Source organism: Larus michahellis, chromosome 1 (genome assembly GCF_964199755.1).
Source record: "Larus michahellis chromosome 1, bLarMic1.1, whole genome shotgun sequence".
Taxonomy (NCBI): domain Eukaryota; kingdom Metazoa; phylum Chordata; class Aves; order Charadriiformes; family Laridae; genus Larus; species Larus michahellis.
In genome coordinates this window covers 30111558-30128313 of record NC_133896.1, presented here as the reverse complement: position 1 = coordinate 30128313, position 16756 = coordinate 30111558, and the positions used below count along the sequence as shown (strand labels likewise).

Below are 16756 nucleotides of genomic sequence, written 5' to 3'. Positions count from 1 at the left end.
GACAGTAGCCGAATGGCCTGAATTCGGTCTTTAGTAAGGTCACCAGTGTCTCCCACAGCACACACAGCTGCATTACTTAAACCATATTTGTGATAAGAAAACAGCACTTTCAAATACATATTTAAGACTACAGAAGCAAACCATAGAAGAATAGGCATTTAAACATTTTAATATTATCCATTGTGATTCGTTGATAAAAAGGCCAGTTCAGGAATGTTACAGACATTCATCGTACTTCTGCTGCACACAGTTCATGATAATACAGGTTCAACTCCTATCACTCTCTGCAACAGCCCTTTGGGATGGTATTTCCAGCAGTACTGGTATGCATGTACTCACACACACACCCTGTTTTCTGACTAAAAGTGCCTGCAAGCAATCACAGAACACTCACTCTGAACAGCAGCCTCAAAAACCCCAAGTCCTGCAGTGTGCAATCAACCTTAGTTCAACAAAATCACACTCATTCATCACTTTCCACACTTCTGAACAAATACATACTCTTCATTTTATTTAATAAATGGCATTTTTAGTACACAAGTTCTACTAGTCTCTGCATTTCACCGAGGTGAAATGAGGTGGCACAGACAATACAGGGAATGCTAATGTTTTGCACAGCGAACAAAGCATTTCTTTTAAAGCCAAGTGAACATGTCATTTAATCAAGATTGGTTTTGCCACTTGAAAGTTCACTTACAAATGAAATTCAAACTTGATTCCCATAAGCAACAGGACACTGACAAAATCCACTACCTTGGTGAAGCAGTATTAACGATAACATCTTACAGATAACATCTAATGTCTACATCTTCCAACATCAACCACTGTCTCTGTCATCTGTAGGTCACATAAGCAACCGATAAGCAACCAAACCCTCAAGTTGCAGCTAAATGTTGACAATTCCCAGCTAATGCACTCACACCTCAAAGGCTAGAGCTCGTAACACAGGAAACAGCATTACCCTGTGAGCTCTCAATTCAAGCACTTCTTCAGTCACAATTAAAACATTGAGTTAAAAGTTTCCAAGCAGCCTTCTGGAAGGAAGAAATCGTGTATGTTCAGGAACAGCTCATTGAGAGAGCAGCAAGCCCTTACTTAGCACCACAGGGCAAGGACTTTTGATTAGCCCAAAGCTCATTAGCAACTTCAAGAATCTCTCAGAGTCGTTATCTAGCAAACTAAAACCTGCATGACCTACAAACTAAGATAAATACAACTGACTACAGAAAGCTGAAATCTGAGGTCCTTACCTAAAACCACACAACTAAACAAGACACCATGAAAATTCAAGCTGAATCAAGCACATAAAAAAAAAATCTTGACATGGTCTTGTTTCTGAAGTGTGCTTTAATAAGACCCAATTAGCACCACAAGTAATGTGATATATCCTTTCCAAACCATAATCCCCGAGAGCACATTGTCCAGAAATGACTGCCCAGAAGATCTGCTTCCCCCACTGTCTTTATTCTGCAAGTTTTGCAGCAGGCCTTAATTACAACTTCCCTGCTGGACAGGCAGGCAGCAGATGCCACAAAGAAGCCATCAGTGGAGCATAAAGAAAGCTTCTCAAAGCTTCCCACACTTTCACATTTCTTTGTGCCTTTCACTACAGTCTGAACTCCTCCTCGCTCCCTGTGCCTGGCTACCAGCCTTCCCCTCTGCCAGTTCATGAGTAAACCCTTTTGCATAGCCCCACTTCATGACCTGATAAAAGCACACAGCAATTCTGACCTCTTTGCCCCTGCCTGACATTTCACTTAGGCTCCATAATCCCTCACCCAGTCTCTTCTTCCCAAATCCAGTACTGACCATCCTCTACTGGATTTGCCAAATCTAACTTCCTAGCCCATCTCCCTTCGCTGCCAACTAAAGCTGCTGCAATGTCCTTCAAGCTTCCATATTTTCAAGAAAAAGCCCCTCCAAAACATTCCAAATAAAAGTACATACTTAACACAAGTGTTTTCAGTTCACTTACGTCACGATTTATAGCAATTCACCTTTGCAAGATTAACAAAGCAAATAGTTTCAAGGTAAAAAAATAATTTGTAAGTAACCACAAAACAACTCACATAAAATCTTTGGATATCTCTCCATACAACTGTACAGATATATTTCCTTTTCATATTATCAGAAAAATAAACTAATTCAGCCTGAAACTAATGATGTACAGAAAGTACAGAAAGGATGGTGCTATTTGGAAGAAGCACATGGGTAATTTAAGTAGGGGGAAGGGTAGAAGTTCTGGTTCTAAATCATAATTGTAGGAGCTGTTAGAGGAGCCAAGTGCCAGAAGCGCCTGCCAAGTGCTATTCACCCACACACGCACGAGCATATAATGCTGGCTTGAAGGGAGCTCGATAAGAGATTGCAAAGCAAATTATATGAAATCGTGCTCCATCTCTAAGCTTGGAGAATTTGGGGTATTTAAACAGGGTATGCTGTACTGTTTATGTGCTGCAGCGCTTCACACTAGCGGTGTCAGTGTTTCAGCTTGACAACATCTGAAGCCGCAGCATTCCTCTCGCCTCCCCGGGGCCTGCGCGACATACCACAGGCTGCAGGAATGCCTTCGCACATTCATTAAGTCAACATCCATACAGAAGACAGAAATTTCTTTTTAGCCAGTTCGCAATAACTAATACTAGGAAAAAGTCAAAGAATTTTATGGCTGAACTATACACTGATGAATTTCTGGAGCTAAAGTCCTTTCCGGAGGAATTAAAATGGTAGAATTCAGTATCCAACCTTTGGAACTAAGAAGAAGCAAAGCCAGACCTGTCCAAACAGCTTTCCTATTAAATATAGATCTGAGGAGACCAAGCTATTCTTTTCCACACCACTTATGTATTTTATCATTAAATTGTCTTTTTATTTATAGAAGATATCACACATAAAGCACTTCCTTTTGCAAACTGAGATTGTAGATTTGTAAAAAATGACAAAATACTAAGTAGCATGTATACAGATGTGAAGGCTAAGGGTTATCTAAACTATCTTTGCAAAAAGCAACAGTAACACTGATGCCTGATAACAACTATCTGCCCCTTAAGTTTTAAAGGTACTTCAAGGATTCAAGATTTCAGGGGTAAAAGTAAATATTGACGTTTTCAGATAAGTCACATATTTTAAGATCATGCTATGGAACTCTTCATAAACAGAATCCTGGATCTGAGCCATCCCAATGGTTATCAGACATACAATAGGTTTTTTTTCCTCCCCTTCACCTCCTAGTTCATTGTGGTAGGGCTGAACAGCAGGGACACACAAGTTCAAAACCTTGTGTGAAAACTAGTTGACAACACACTTGGCAATTGGAAGTGTCACAAGCAAGGCAACTGCCAACTTGAAGAAACTTGGAAAAAAATACATACACATGTTATGTATCACATTCCAGTCCCTACCCTCATACATTTCTGTACATCAAGCACACCCACCACACACTCCCAGGGGTTGTTTTAGATAAAAAAATGCTTTAAACACAGTAAAAATCAGTTCACAACTACTCTAATTAAAAAGAGAGGGAAACACCCAAGAAAATGCCTACAATATGATGAATATTATGTATGTGATCCCCTAGCTTTATAGCTACCGTACCAGACAAGATGCAAGGATGCTGTTTCATATTTAACAGACATTGAAAAGCCTGGTATCCCCATAGACCACAGGCAAATCAAATAACTCCTGTGCTAAGAGGTACTTGTTATGTGTCCAAAACTGATTTTGGTACAAAACAAACATTGCATAATTAACAAAATATTTTCTCTAAGCTTGAGTCCCAGCTTTTGGGCCTAAAGAAATGATGGGCAGAGGAGCTGGATGACAGGGGATGAGAGGCAGAAGAATAGAACACGATTTTGGTACTGCAGGATGCCCCAGGCACTCCACTGAGTATTTCCAGGAAGGCTGTCACAGATATCCACAGCAAAGGAGAAAACAGGACAAGACTACTAGAGATAGTTGGAAGGAAAGTTCCCAAGGCTTCTTCCTCAGAATTATCCCCAGAACTATCCTGAAGAGGCAATGGCAATGCTCAAGAGCCATCATTTTATGAGAAGCAGCAGTTCTCATTAATCTGAGGGTATTCAAGTTCCTACATCAACCACATCATTATATGTTATCATTATAAAGTATGTGTTTTGATAATAACCAGACAGAAGTGTTTATTTTTCTTTCCAATATCACTATATTGAAAGGACTCAAAGTCTACCTGTTTAAGTTCTGGATGGAGCAATGAGACACAGACCCCTCAAAAGGATGTTACAAGGCAGCTACCTCTCACCAGCCAAGGAAGTCTCTGCCTCCAGAGCCATGCGCCCAGTGGGCTCACCCTGCAGCCAGGTCCCATTCAAAGCCGAAAAGCCCCGCTGACTGGCAGCACCAGTGTGGCAGGAGGAAGCACCAGTACACCGTGGCTGCAAGGCACTTCGAGCAACACATGAAGAGCGCTGGGGTCCTGTCATCTTTTGTACTCCCAGCTGCGCCCTCCCTCGCCTCCCCCACGCTGGCACACACTCTTTAGCAGACAATTGGAGCCCAGCTAGAGGTGCTGATCCAGTAGAAATCCCTCCCTGCCAAAAAAAAAAGTGATTAGTTTTCAGCCAGATCAGCTCTTCTCAACTGTTCATCCCAGAAGCTGTTACAAGGGGAGCACATGGCCAGAGCTGGGAGAACACCAGAGCTGGCCCAGTCTGGACATGGCTCTGCTGGTCCCCAGACAATTACATTCTGCTCCCCAAAGCTTCCCCACCCCACCCCTGACACGTACTCAAGACAATATGCTATTCTGAGTTTCCTGAATTATTTTAACATATGGTACCATAGCTGTGCATAGTCCTATCCTACACAAACCCCATATTTTTACATAAAACCTGCTATTTGTAGCCTGCAGAGTGCTTTTGAGGTTTTGCATAAGGTATGTAAAAAACAAATGGCATTTTACAGAGGTCATTAAAAAGCCAAACTTCTGCTCTGCAAACAACAAATCCACTTCAGAGATTAACCAGAAGATTCTAACTTGCTAGTTTAAGAGTCCATTCAACATTTGTCAGCTAAATAAGTTTATTCTGGACCTCTGCTTCTCTACAAGTGAGCTGCTCCCCATCAGTCCAGTTTCTTTCTACTGGGTCATTATTTTGCTGAGGAACCCACAAAGAGAGGCAAAGCACGCTAATAAAGACCGCAGATCTCTATCAGCTGTACAACCATGTCTACGCCTCAATTATGATACTGTTAACTGTCTGCCCAAAAAGAGAGCTAGAAGCAATATTTATCAATATAAATTCAAACAGATCTTTGTGAGAATCATCATGAAAGCCCATGACTTCTCTAATGTTACAGTTTCTCTGTAGGTTTTTTAGTAGGTTACATTTTTCTGATTACATTGAGAAAAGAGGGAACAACATAATTTGTGTTTAATATGACAACTAACATCTGTACATAATCTCAGCCATCTTTAAAACCAGTGTTATTTATTATACCTATTAAATACACATTTTAGAGGCATTGCTATAGAAGCCACAGACTATTCAGTAGAATGGAATCTTTGCAGAAGTGAAACAGAAACACTTTCCTTTGCATGCAAATACATTGAAACCCAGCAATTTTCAGTCTTAAAGGCTTCCCAGTGGATTTTCTGAACGTAAACAAGCATGACCACACTTAAGCTCGAAGACGCAAAAGCAGTGGATGTGGTCTAACACCAGATGACAGACAGGCAGCAGCGTGACTGACACCCCTCATCCTTCATGCTACCAGGAAGCCAAGACTTTTTATCAAGGGAACGAGTTTTAAAATACTATTTCTTAAAGCACAGTGCAATTGCTTGGGTTGAGATGAAGCTACTATTTATATTTTTAAAAGCATTAAAAACCCAAACCAACAGTGTTTTCCAGAAGCAACCACTGACAGCAGCTTTAAAAAAAAAAACCCAACCAACTCTGCAGGTGTCTATGGAGTGATTTCCGTATTACCCTGTCTCCAAACCTGGAGAGTTCATTACCTCAGATTGCTGTGAATATTGTTTACCATGGTACATCTCCAAATACCATCTCCAAAGAAGATTAAACTCTAAAACCAACAGTTTCCTCACATACAAGAGGAACACACACTTTCCGGGAAAAAATACACATATCTTACTATTGTCTGCATCTTTTACTATGCTTTTTCAATTAATTAGTAGAAAGAAATTGTTCAAAGTCTTTGGATAATTACATCATTACAAAAAGCCTAACTTGTATGCTGAAAAGACAACAGACACGTCTTTTGTCTTCCAATCTCATTTGCAATAACAGAATAAAAAACAATTCAAGGTATTGAATTTAACTTTCCAGTTATGTAAGCAACTGGAGAATCTGTAATTTGAGATGCTTACTATTATCACTGACATATTTCCTTAAGACAAAGGTAATGCCAAAATACATGCTGGCAGAAACCTCCACCATTACTTTACCTGTTTAACCTGGCAAGCAACAAGAATAAGCCCATTTCTTCAACACAGTTGAGCACTCAGAACTGCATCTGGCCCAATGAGAAGAATTTTAGCTTCCAGGTCTAGTTATTCCAAGTGGAAGAAAGGATATCATCAAGTAATATCATTGTGGCTTGAGTTATAATTAGCTATTCTTTTTTTTTTCCTGATATGGGTGGGTGGAGGAAGAGAAGCAAGCACAGCTACAGTAATGAACTCTGTACAGAACCGACACATGCTCTCTTACACTGAAATACAAGAACAGGGATCTTCTGTTTTCCACCTTAGGATTTCCTCTTTTTTTGTCCAAAGTTTTACAGACCAAAAAAAAGGAAGGAAGCTGGGGGCAGGGGGGGAAGGTAGAGGAATAGGGAAGGGACAGATAAGTGGAGAATGTTTAAGTTTACGCTATTAACCATGAATAATACAGCAGCTCTGCCAGCTCTTGTTCACTGAATTGTTTCGAAAATTTATTCTTTCTTTATCATAGTAAGAGGGGAGACAATCTTAACACCAGAAGGAGCAATTCTGAATCCCATGCAGAGGGAGAAACGGCAAGTCAATCTCTGTATCCTCATTGTGTAACAGACCTAGTACAGATGTTAGGAAAGGAACCACGCAGCCTAGGAAAAAAGCATATCCCTTCAAGGTACAAAATATTAGCCAGTTTTATTCCTTATAAAAACTACCACTATCACTTATGAAAAAATTAGTACTTACAACCTGTGACCCACCTCTATACCGCTTAGTCTCAGGGAGTGTACCTTACAGTTGTACTCTGGAATCAGGTAGCACTATGAACCGCTGATGACATTTAAGTTTCCCAATGCTACTTTTTTCCCAAAAAAATAAGAAAGTACACTTAAGAATCAAATAGCCATCTTTATACAGGACTTCTCCTCAGAAAAATAATATTCTGTATTTTATGGGTAATATAATCTACAAAAGCATGATTGCTACTTCATTTAAGTACAACTATTTCATACTTATATAGTCTACCACATACCTACAACTTGATTAAAGATCAAGCAGTTACCCGTTGCTGTTTGTATAATACAATAATGAAATAACACAATTTTCGCACCTAACTTGCATTTAACTTATGTAACAAAATAAAGCATCAGAAGTACTGGCTCCCTGCCCCACCCCCCCAACATCTTGTACGTGCTTAACTCACTACACTACTCTGGGGAAAAGTTAAAATAAGGCTTCATGGAGTAATCATTTCCTTTCTGCACTGCAACCTGTAATTTCAAAGAGTTTCAAGAAATGAAACATTATCCTATTATATGTGGTCAATGATTTACGATAGTAAAAGAAAATGCTTTGGTTTAAAAATAACTAAACAGAACTCAGAAACTTCTATTATGGAAGAGCCCCTATTGTACAGTTGTTGCTCACCTCTTAGCCACAGCATGTATAGATTCCCATACACTCAATGCAAGTTATTCATGAAAGTCAGTACACACCTTTATAATTAGGAATTTATTTTGTATTTCTAAACAAGACTCAGAAGTCATAAGTTCAGTGCAAACAACAATAAAAATCAAATCAAGAAATCCCAAGCAATGGATTTGAAAGGGCACTCCATTTCTTCTCTGCTGCAAGAACTGACCAAGCTCATCATTTCGCTACTGATTGCGCAAGAGCGGCCACCACATACTTCCAGAGCCCTGAAAGGACACACATACACATTTGAAATCCAGTAACACAGAAAGCAAAACTGAAAAATATTCAAGTTATTTCTCAAACACCCTATTGCAAGTTCTGCTAGCTAACAACCCCCTCTCAGGGTTTATTACCTTGTCTACTATTTGTGCTTTTCTACACACAACCTATCAAGAAAACAAAACTCAATGTACTAGAAAGCTGACTAAACAGACTATACCCACTTTCAATTGTAACAATTTCAGCTGTTACTATCAACAAAGTAGATAAATAATTGCATGTGAATCTGAAATAAATTGACTTTGTTCCTTAATTGGAGAAGGATGAAAGGTGCAATCAGTATCAGCAGGGCTTTTTTCCCTTATATTAGCTCTCCTTCAAGAGCACATGAGCACATTTTTGCCTTATCCCATAATAAGACTGTGTTGGGTTTTTTTAACCCTGCAAAACTGATTTGATTTTACCCTATTTTCTTATTCAAGCTAACAAAAAAAAAAGCAGCAAGCACAATGCATTACAAATTGCAAAATCCAAGCTGCTTTCTTTGTCCCTATAGCACAGGTGACTTTCAGAGCTGCACTGTTTGCAGCTCTCCTATCTGCTCTTGAGCATCTGGAATTTAGATCAGCATTATTTTCAAACGAAAAATTTCAGGTGCCCAAGAATGCAAAGTTGACAAGTTATCAGATCATCTTTAAACTATGTAACTGGGAACATACATTCTGAATAACGAGAAACATGCATTATGAAGAGAAACAAGAAACAGAAAACAGCTATCACTTCAGTCTCTTGTCATTGTAAAGATCTGAAAAATACATTCCTTTAAACCTACAGAGGCAAACTAATGGCAAATCATTGTGGCTTCCAGGCGTCTTTAGTTGTTCATCATGCATTGCTTCTCTTAACAAGCTCTGCTTCTGTTAGCAAATACAGTTCCTAAATTGCATCTCTCACAACAAAGCTGTCAGACAAGGTGCTTCCAACAGGCTTATGCAAGAAAGGAAATTTGGGAGCCAGCATGGCTGACAAACAGGAGAAACAGAATGGAAAAGAGGTGCTGTTCATTAGGGACACATAAGCAGAAACAGTCAGCTGACAAAAACAGGATGGGAGAATGACTGTCTAGACAACAGTACTCCGGAGAAGGATTTGAAGGATTGATTAGCGGTTCCCGACTGAACATGAGTCAGTGTGATGCTATTGCAAAAGGAACAAACACCACATCAGGAACGACAAGCAGACACACCGCCTAAAGCACGCACTAAGATTCTCCTGCTTTACCTGACAAAGCTTTCCTGTCCAGTTCTGAACTTAGATCAATTGGTCAAAGATAAGAACAACATCATCTACAAGGAAAGGATGAAATCACTGGAGCTATTTCATACAAGGAAAAGGAGACAGTCTTGGCAAGTCTTCATATACACATAAGGATACATGCAAGAGGAAAAGTACTCCGATGCTACATACTTTCTAGTAGCAGGATTGCTAAGCACTGACTACAGAAGTTGCAGATGCTCCATTATCAGCATTTTAAAGAACATGCTGGCAAACATCCTTCGGAAGTGATAGACAGTTGACTTGGCCTTGAGAAAGTGGTACAGATTAAATCTCTCAAAACCTTTTCTAAACATATTTTTCCTATGTTTATATTGATCACCCACCAAAAAAATTAAATAAAATCAAAACTTCGTATTGCATCTACCGCAAATGAAATGCATGCAACATCTCCCTCCAGATTAGTCTCCTGGTTTCCAAATCACTGGGAAGGGAACAGCGGTCACCTCAAAGGCATTCCGCACAGCTTCTCAAAAAAGAATAAATAGCAAGAAAAGGAGGAAGAGCAAAAACAAAATTTATTCAGTGATGTACATAGTTACATGCAAAAATAAACAGTAACAAAATAAATTCCACACTAACAAAGAAAAGCAAAACCTTCACTTTTCAAAAAACCGCAAACCTTTTGTGCAAAACCACAAAGACAGACTTGAAAGGACTTCGATGGGTCACCTGGTTTGTTCCCCTGCACCTTCACAGAATCAACTACAAATCCAGTAGCAAAAAAAACCCCAAAACACAAAACAACAAAAACCACCCCAACACAACACTCAAAAGTCCCTCAAAACTAAAGAAATTAAGGAGTGTGTCTCCCAGGGGTGCAAAATCTCTGCTGAAAGTGCCTCGTCTCAGTTGCTGAACACATTCAAGTGTCACAAATGATCCAAGCACCCAAAATGCTCTCCTCAGGATATTCCCTGATCCCAAGACTCAAATTATGGAGAACTTTATAGACCAAAACCTACACAGTGAGTTACACTCAGAAATTAACTGGAAACTATGGAACATGGTAGATACAGTGTTCACCTTGAACCAGGCTGAAACCCTATTTTATTCTGAATGTTCATTTCTGGGCTGCAGGTTAGGGAATACAGACACTCCTGCAGTAGTGAAAAAAGTTGCTGATATCTGCGTGGTAGGAATAAAATAACCAATTATAGCTTCCTTGACAGAGAAGTTAGTGACTCCATCACATGCTGTCTGAGCTCCCAGAAAATCAGATTACATTAGCCTGTGCTAGATAACAAAAAAAAAAAGCCTTCTCCCTTTCAGCAGGGAGACCACATTCTCACCTTCACTCCTTATGTTATTTCATTCGCTGCTGTTCCATCATTTTTAACTAAATCTCACCCAGCTAGTAGCCACATAAGTCCAACGCTGAGAATGGTGGCAAAAAACCTTCAATACAGTGAAAGAAGAAAAACACAGTGTCATCAGCATACAGCTAGACATGAAATAACATCAGCCTTCAGAGATCTTCCCTAGTAGCTCCAGATACGTGGGGAATAGGAAAGATGAGATCTCCGAAGGGCACTATGTAAGAAGGTGTTAATGAACCAATCAGCTCTGGGTTGCCCTTAGGAGATGATAAAGGCATTCAAAACATCACATCTATACTAGAGACTCTAGATTTTTGGAGGCAGCTGTCAAAAAATACATTTTAAAAAAATCTTTATTTAGTCTTATTTTAAGGCAATTTCACCACTTTATCAATATTCATTTAAGTTACAGCTAGTCTTATGACTAAAATGAATTAAAAATTTCTGCTCTCCATATTCTGCTCTCCAGTGGAATGTAGTCAGTCTTTTTTTTTTTAGTCCAAAAGCTGTGAGTTGACATCATTCCATTTTTGAAAGATACTGAAAGTTACTGCTTATGTAGAACACCAGGAAAATACCATCTTTATCTGACATCCTAAAGTGATGTAAAAGCCTCCATGACAATATGTCACATGTCAAAAATCTTCCTATAGCAAAGGCCCACACGTTTTCTTTCCCAGACAGCTAGAACTCGGAGTATTTCATAAAGTGAGAATGGGCTCCTGTCACCCCAGTGAAGTGAAAGGAGTGCTGGTATCCTGCCAACTTGACTCTCAGTGCCCTGTGGTACCCCACCTTCACCTACTCACAGGTGACCAGCCCCACAAACAGTCACAAGACCTAACAAGTAAACAAAGATCATCCTCCAACCATTCATTAGCCAAACGGGGTTTGTGGGCATCAAAATGCGCTGTTTTGCCCTGCCTCAACCCCAACCAGTTATTTAAGGCAGCTTGACAGAAGTTTTGGATATAGCTCATTATTAGTGAGCATATTAGTGAATGCCACATAGAAACATGAGGCAAAATCAACATAGCAGAATGGAAGAAAAAAGACCGAAGGCTCCATTTGTACTATTTGGGGATGGATGGAAGAGAAACTGGTGAAGTATTTGTGTTAAACAAAAACACATTATACTAGAAGTCTAGCACAGTTATTGACAGAGCTACAATGTGACATTAAGCACATCATAGTCTTTGTCTTTTTTTTGTTGAACTAAACAAACCAAGCTCATTTACAGTACAGTTAGCTGGCAGTCAAAAAAGTGACTACAGCATGCAGATAAAGATGTCTTAGCTATCTTTCAAGAGAATTGCTAGCTAGACTAGTCTGGCTGCAACTCAGAAGACCAGGGCACAAGCCAATTGATTCAGCTTTGTCTATGTTCAAGTCAATACTGCTCCTGTGATCAACTAATACACCCCTGTCTTTTTCCTCCTATAAACCTCAGCTTACAGCACACAGTCATTTGATCCTTCCGTTTCACTAGCTATAAAATAGGAGATGGCCACGCTTCATACCCCCTTGGGAAGGCAGATTTATGGCTTAACCACACTAAAAATACCAAGGAGTATTTAATCTTGTCTGAGCTAAATTAGTACATTTCGCTGTACGGAATGACTTTAGGATCTGGAATACCATTCTGCTTATAAATTAGATTATGCATTGGGCAACTGTTTTTAATTATTCTCCTTAATTAATCTTTCTGTCCTAATCCAAAAAATGCCTTCCTGAGGAATTGTAAGAAGCTTCATGCTCAATAGAAAAAAGTGAATTCACCTACATTCCAGAAAGCATAACACCATCCTTATAGATTTTGGTAAATTAAAGGAATCAGATGATATGGCAGTATGTAAATCTAGGAAGACAGAAATAAAAACTGATCCTCTATACTCAGGCTATCTAACAGAACTTGTATCTTTATTCCAAACAGCAGCTACCAAATAATTACATAGTTCTGCAATTCATTTATTACAGATAAAAGTTTCCAGTTTGCACGAACCACTAAGAGTCACCTTTGAAAGCTACACTTACCAGTTTGCTGCCTGTGGAGCATCCACAGCTATGCAGTCTTAAATGACTCGTTTTTAACAAAGGGTTTGGTTATTGTTCTAAACAACATTGTTCTGTTAGGTTGTAAATTCACTTACAACATCACACAGAATTTATGTAAGCCAGTTCCATTTGACATCTACCAGATTTAGATACCATAACAGCAAAAAAAATCATACCTCTCCTAACCTTACATCAGCATACTTTGTGCTAAATACTCCGCATAACTGACCACTGGATCCTTTGTGCGATGCCATCACTAGTTTGACACAACAGATGAAGGTATGATTCAAAACATATGGAATTTCAAAGTGAAATACAGAAGTTTAACCTTCTGTTCTGAAAATAAAGATATCAAAAGCCACACAAAGCAAACTTTCTCAGAAACAGAAATATTTCAATGCTTGTTTCACCTTTAGCATCCTGAGGCATAATACATAACTGACAAAATCTATAGCCTTAGAAACAAAAACACCTAACTGCAGTACAAAGGGTGTCACATTTAAGTGTAATAATGTCCTTCATTATGGTAGTATGTCTATCTACTAGGAAATGAACTGGCAGCGTGGCTGCCTACAAGTAAATGAACTCAGAGTAAAGCAAGCTGCTCAGTAAAAAGCAATTAGATATTATCAGCAGCCAGAAGTTTAAAAATTTGAAGAAGATTGTTACTTGTATTAACTACCCCTCAAAGTGGGAATCAGTCAGGCTGTGCAAGTGAGCAACAGCCACCTGGTTACCAGCAACCCTTCAGTGCAACCAGGTGGCTGTTGCCTGGTTATTCATCCATTTTGGCATGTCACAGTAGAAATGTGCAGCACACAGCATGTGCTGCAAAATTCAGATTGAAAATGCAGATGAGGTCTGATGGGGATGCAAGCCCTGAGCTCTTTATACAAAGGATACATATGCTTGGTACAACTAATCGGGATCCTCCAGGGGGTTTTATAATGCACCCATTTTAACAGGGCAGATAAATGCATCAGTATTAAAAAATGTATGGAAACATAGTAATCCCATCACTAAAAAAAGAAAATACATACGCAGGTCTGTGGTGCAAAATGCAAGTTTGATCTACAAAATTCACTTTACATGAAGTTTAAAGAATTATACAGCAAGATACAACTTCTCCTGCCTCCCCTACTACTGCTATAGAGCACAATAGCTTATACGATAATTGGGTGTGAAGATTTTGCAGACAGCACTCATCATGCAGGTGAGTGAGCACACAGCATAAAACACAGTCTAAGAGAAAAACTAAATTACTTTAGGTTAGTATTTCAACATTTTGCAGTGGTCATACAAACTACGATATCATGCCCCATCCTAGGGGTACAGAGGACCCAAATTGAACAGTGGCTTTTTGTTACTATCTTGAATAGCCTTTGGAAGGCAAATCACAGAAAACCATGGAATGAATTTAAATAAGAATAAGCATCTTTCTGTGACTATATTATATTTACACAAATAAAGAGGATCTTTGTAGTGAACTACATTTTCCCGTTGATCAAAAGGAAGCCCACTATTGAGAAATCACAACTGTATCTCTTTAGCAGGCATAAAATTTCAGTGACAGCAACCCTGGTAAGCAAGGAAGAGCTGGACAGTGATCCCTGTGTAAGTACCTGAAAAGGTTTAAAGGATATCACTTAATTGTTTAGCAACCAGGGAACAGTTATTCAAATAAAGGGAACAGGGTTTGGCTGCTTGTTTTCAGTGTTAGAAAAGATGCTCCATAGTAATTTTTATCTCATTAATCACGAAGAAAAAGAAATGCTTCAGTTGTGAAATAGCATACTGTGCTCAAAAGTAAAAATTAAAAAAAAAACAACAACCACAAACCACAACAAATAGACCGAAAGGAGGGCTGCAGCTTGGAATACTTGACTGCTAATATCCAACATGCCATTCCAGGGAGTCCCAGAGTGGTTTTTAAGCCTCTGCCCATCCTCGTAAAGAAAGGAGGGTGGCAGGACTCATCAATACCTTGCAACCCAGCTGTGACCTGGCAAATAAAGAAGTCAAGAAAATAAATTCCATCGATGATCTCTATAATTTAACGGCCGGAGGACGCCGGCCACATCTGGGCTCAACTCCAAATGGGACGGAGCAGCCCCGCACGGGGCTGCCTGCCGCGCTAATTGCTCGCCGGAGCGCTGCTACACACACACACGGACACACAGAGACACACACAAAAACAAAGGAGGGCTCCACGCTCCTCCTGCTTTTCCTGTCATCGGCACAACTCCGCGTCCAAACGCGCCGTAAACAGACGGAAAGCCGCTTACTGGGCTGGTAGGTCTGTGTAACAGCTCAGCCGCATCCGTGTCGGAGTGGGAGCTATTGTCCGGGACCAGCCACCAGAGTGCTGGCGGTCTTAATAGGTGGTGTCAAAAACAATCACAGCGAGCCTCCTCGATCACTTCGGAAGTCAAATCAACGGGCTTCAGAGCCGCGCACCGGGCGGAGTTGGGCAAACGGGCAGGGAAAAGCGCGACTCCCGCAAGCGACACTTTGTCTGGTTTCCCCCGAAGCCGCCACAAAACCCCCGACGCGTGAACAATGCCCGCGGCCCCGCTCCCCCCCGGGCGCCGCCGGCACCGGCGGGGACCCTCTCCCGCCGCCGGGTCGCCGCTCCCAGCGTCATATACGTATATATTTTTAAGGCTGCTTTGTTCGGGAAGAAGCCGAAGCGCCCGCCTCGGAGGCGGGGGACCGGCCCCATCCCCGGGCAGCGACGGGAGGCGCCGGAGCCGCTGCTCGGGCATCGGCCGCCCTTTGTTGCGCCCCTGGGGAAGGGACCGCTCTTCCCCCCCACCCTCCCCAGTCCCCCCCACCGCCCCAGGGGGACCTCCGACCCCCACGGCCGCTCGGACGGGCAGGGCGCTGCCTCCTCTCCCGCGGGAGCCGGCAGCAGCCCACGCCGGTCCCGCGGGGGCGAGCCCGCCCCGCCGCGGGATGCGCTCCCCGCTCCCGATCCCCCCGGCGCTCCCACTCTCCACTCACCCACGCCGTACTTCTCGTGCTCCGTGGGTATCCACATGCTGGCGGCGTGCGTCCCCCCCCCCCCCCCGCGGCCAGCAGCCCCTCCGCCGGGAGAGGTGGCCGGCGAGCGCGCCCGCTGCCCCTCAGCCGCGGCTGCCCGGCCCCGGCGGCGAAGGCATTGTGCGGGCGGGCTGACAGACGGACGAACGGGCTGACCGAGGCGCGCTCGCCGCCAGCCGCTTATATCCCCCGTCCCGCTGCACGCCGGGGAACGTAGTGCCTCGGCGCGGCCGCGCCCCTCGTCGCCCGCGGCCGGGGGAGAGACTACGAGCCCCGGCCGGCCCCGCGCTCCCCGGCGGGGCGGGGCGGGGCGGAGCTCGGCTGCCGGAGGCCGCCTCCGACCCGGGCGGGAGGAGCGGCGGCAGCATGGCAGCCTCCTGTGGGGCCGGCGGGCCGGCGGCGGGCCGGGGAGGTGAGTGCGCTGCGGGGAGGCGCGGGGGGACCCCTCGGTCCCCTCTTTTCGGGTGGGCAGCGGGGCCGGGGAGCGGGGGACACGCGGGGGACACCCGGGGGACAGGCGGGAGCCGTCAGGGCCCGGCTCGTGGGGGCGGGCTTGTGAGGAGAGCCCCGGGCAGCCCCGTCCGCGCCTCCCGGCAACACCTTCTGGTCCTGCCGGTGCCGTTCCTCCTCTTAGCCGAGCCCCGCGTTCGGCGCGTGGGGCTGGGGGGCCGGGAGAGGTGTCAACAGCGAGTTGTGCTGGAGTAGGACGCGGTGCCGGCGGCGTGGCGGGGAGGTGGGACATCGGTCAGGCTGGTCGTCTGACTTCTCACATCCATCCGTGCCTCAGCACGTCCGCGCGCAGAGATGAAGAAAAGCAGCCGGTGCGCAGCGAGGAGCAGAAACGGGCGGTCGGGGGTGACAGCCAGGCTAA

General features: G+C 42.9%; 2 protein-coding genes across 5 annotated transcripts in view; one reads left to right on the top strand and one right to left on the bottom strand.

Moving 5' to 3' along the window:
* DOCK4 (dedicator of cytokinesis 4) overlaps positions 1 to 15935 on the bottom strand; it is a 254830-nt gene extending 238895 nt beyond the window's left edge. For 2 of the 4 annotated variants that reach the window (XM_074607063.1, XM_074607144.1), the window contains exon 1: positions 15847 to 15935. In XM_074607063.1, the coding sequence (XP_074463164.1) occupies positions 15847 to 15883 (37 nt within the window). In that variant the 5' untranslated portion in view covers positions 15884 to 15935. The remainder of the gene's footprint in view (positions 1 to 15846) is intronic. The other 2 variants (XM_074606881.1, XM_074606968.1) reach the window with 1 other exon arrangement.
* Positions 15936 to 16191: 256 nt separating this feature from the next.
* Positions 16192 to 16756, top strand: part of ZNF277 (zinc finger protein 277) — a 58292-nt gene continuing 57727 nt past the window's right edge. The window contains exon 1 of the mRNA XM_074607276.1: positions 16192 to 16297. Coding sequence (XP_074463377.1) covers positions 16252 to 16297 — 46 coding nt within the window. The 5' untranslated portion in view covers positions 16192 to 16251. The remainder of the gene's footprint in view (positions 16298 to 16756) is intronic.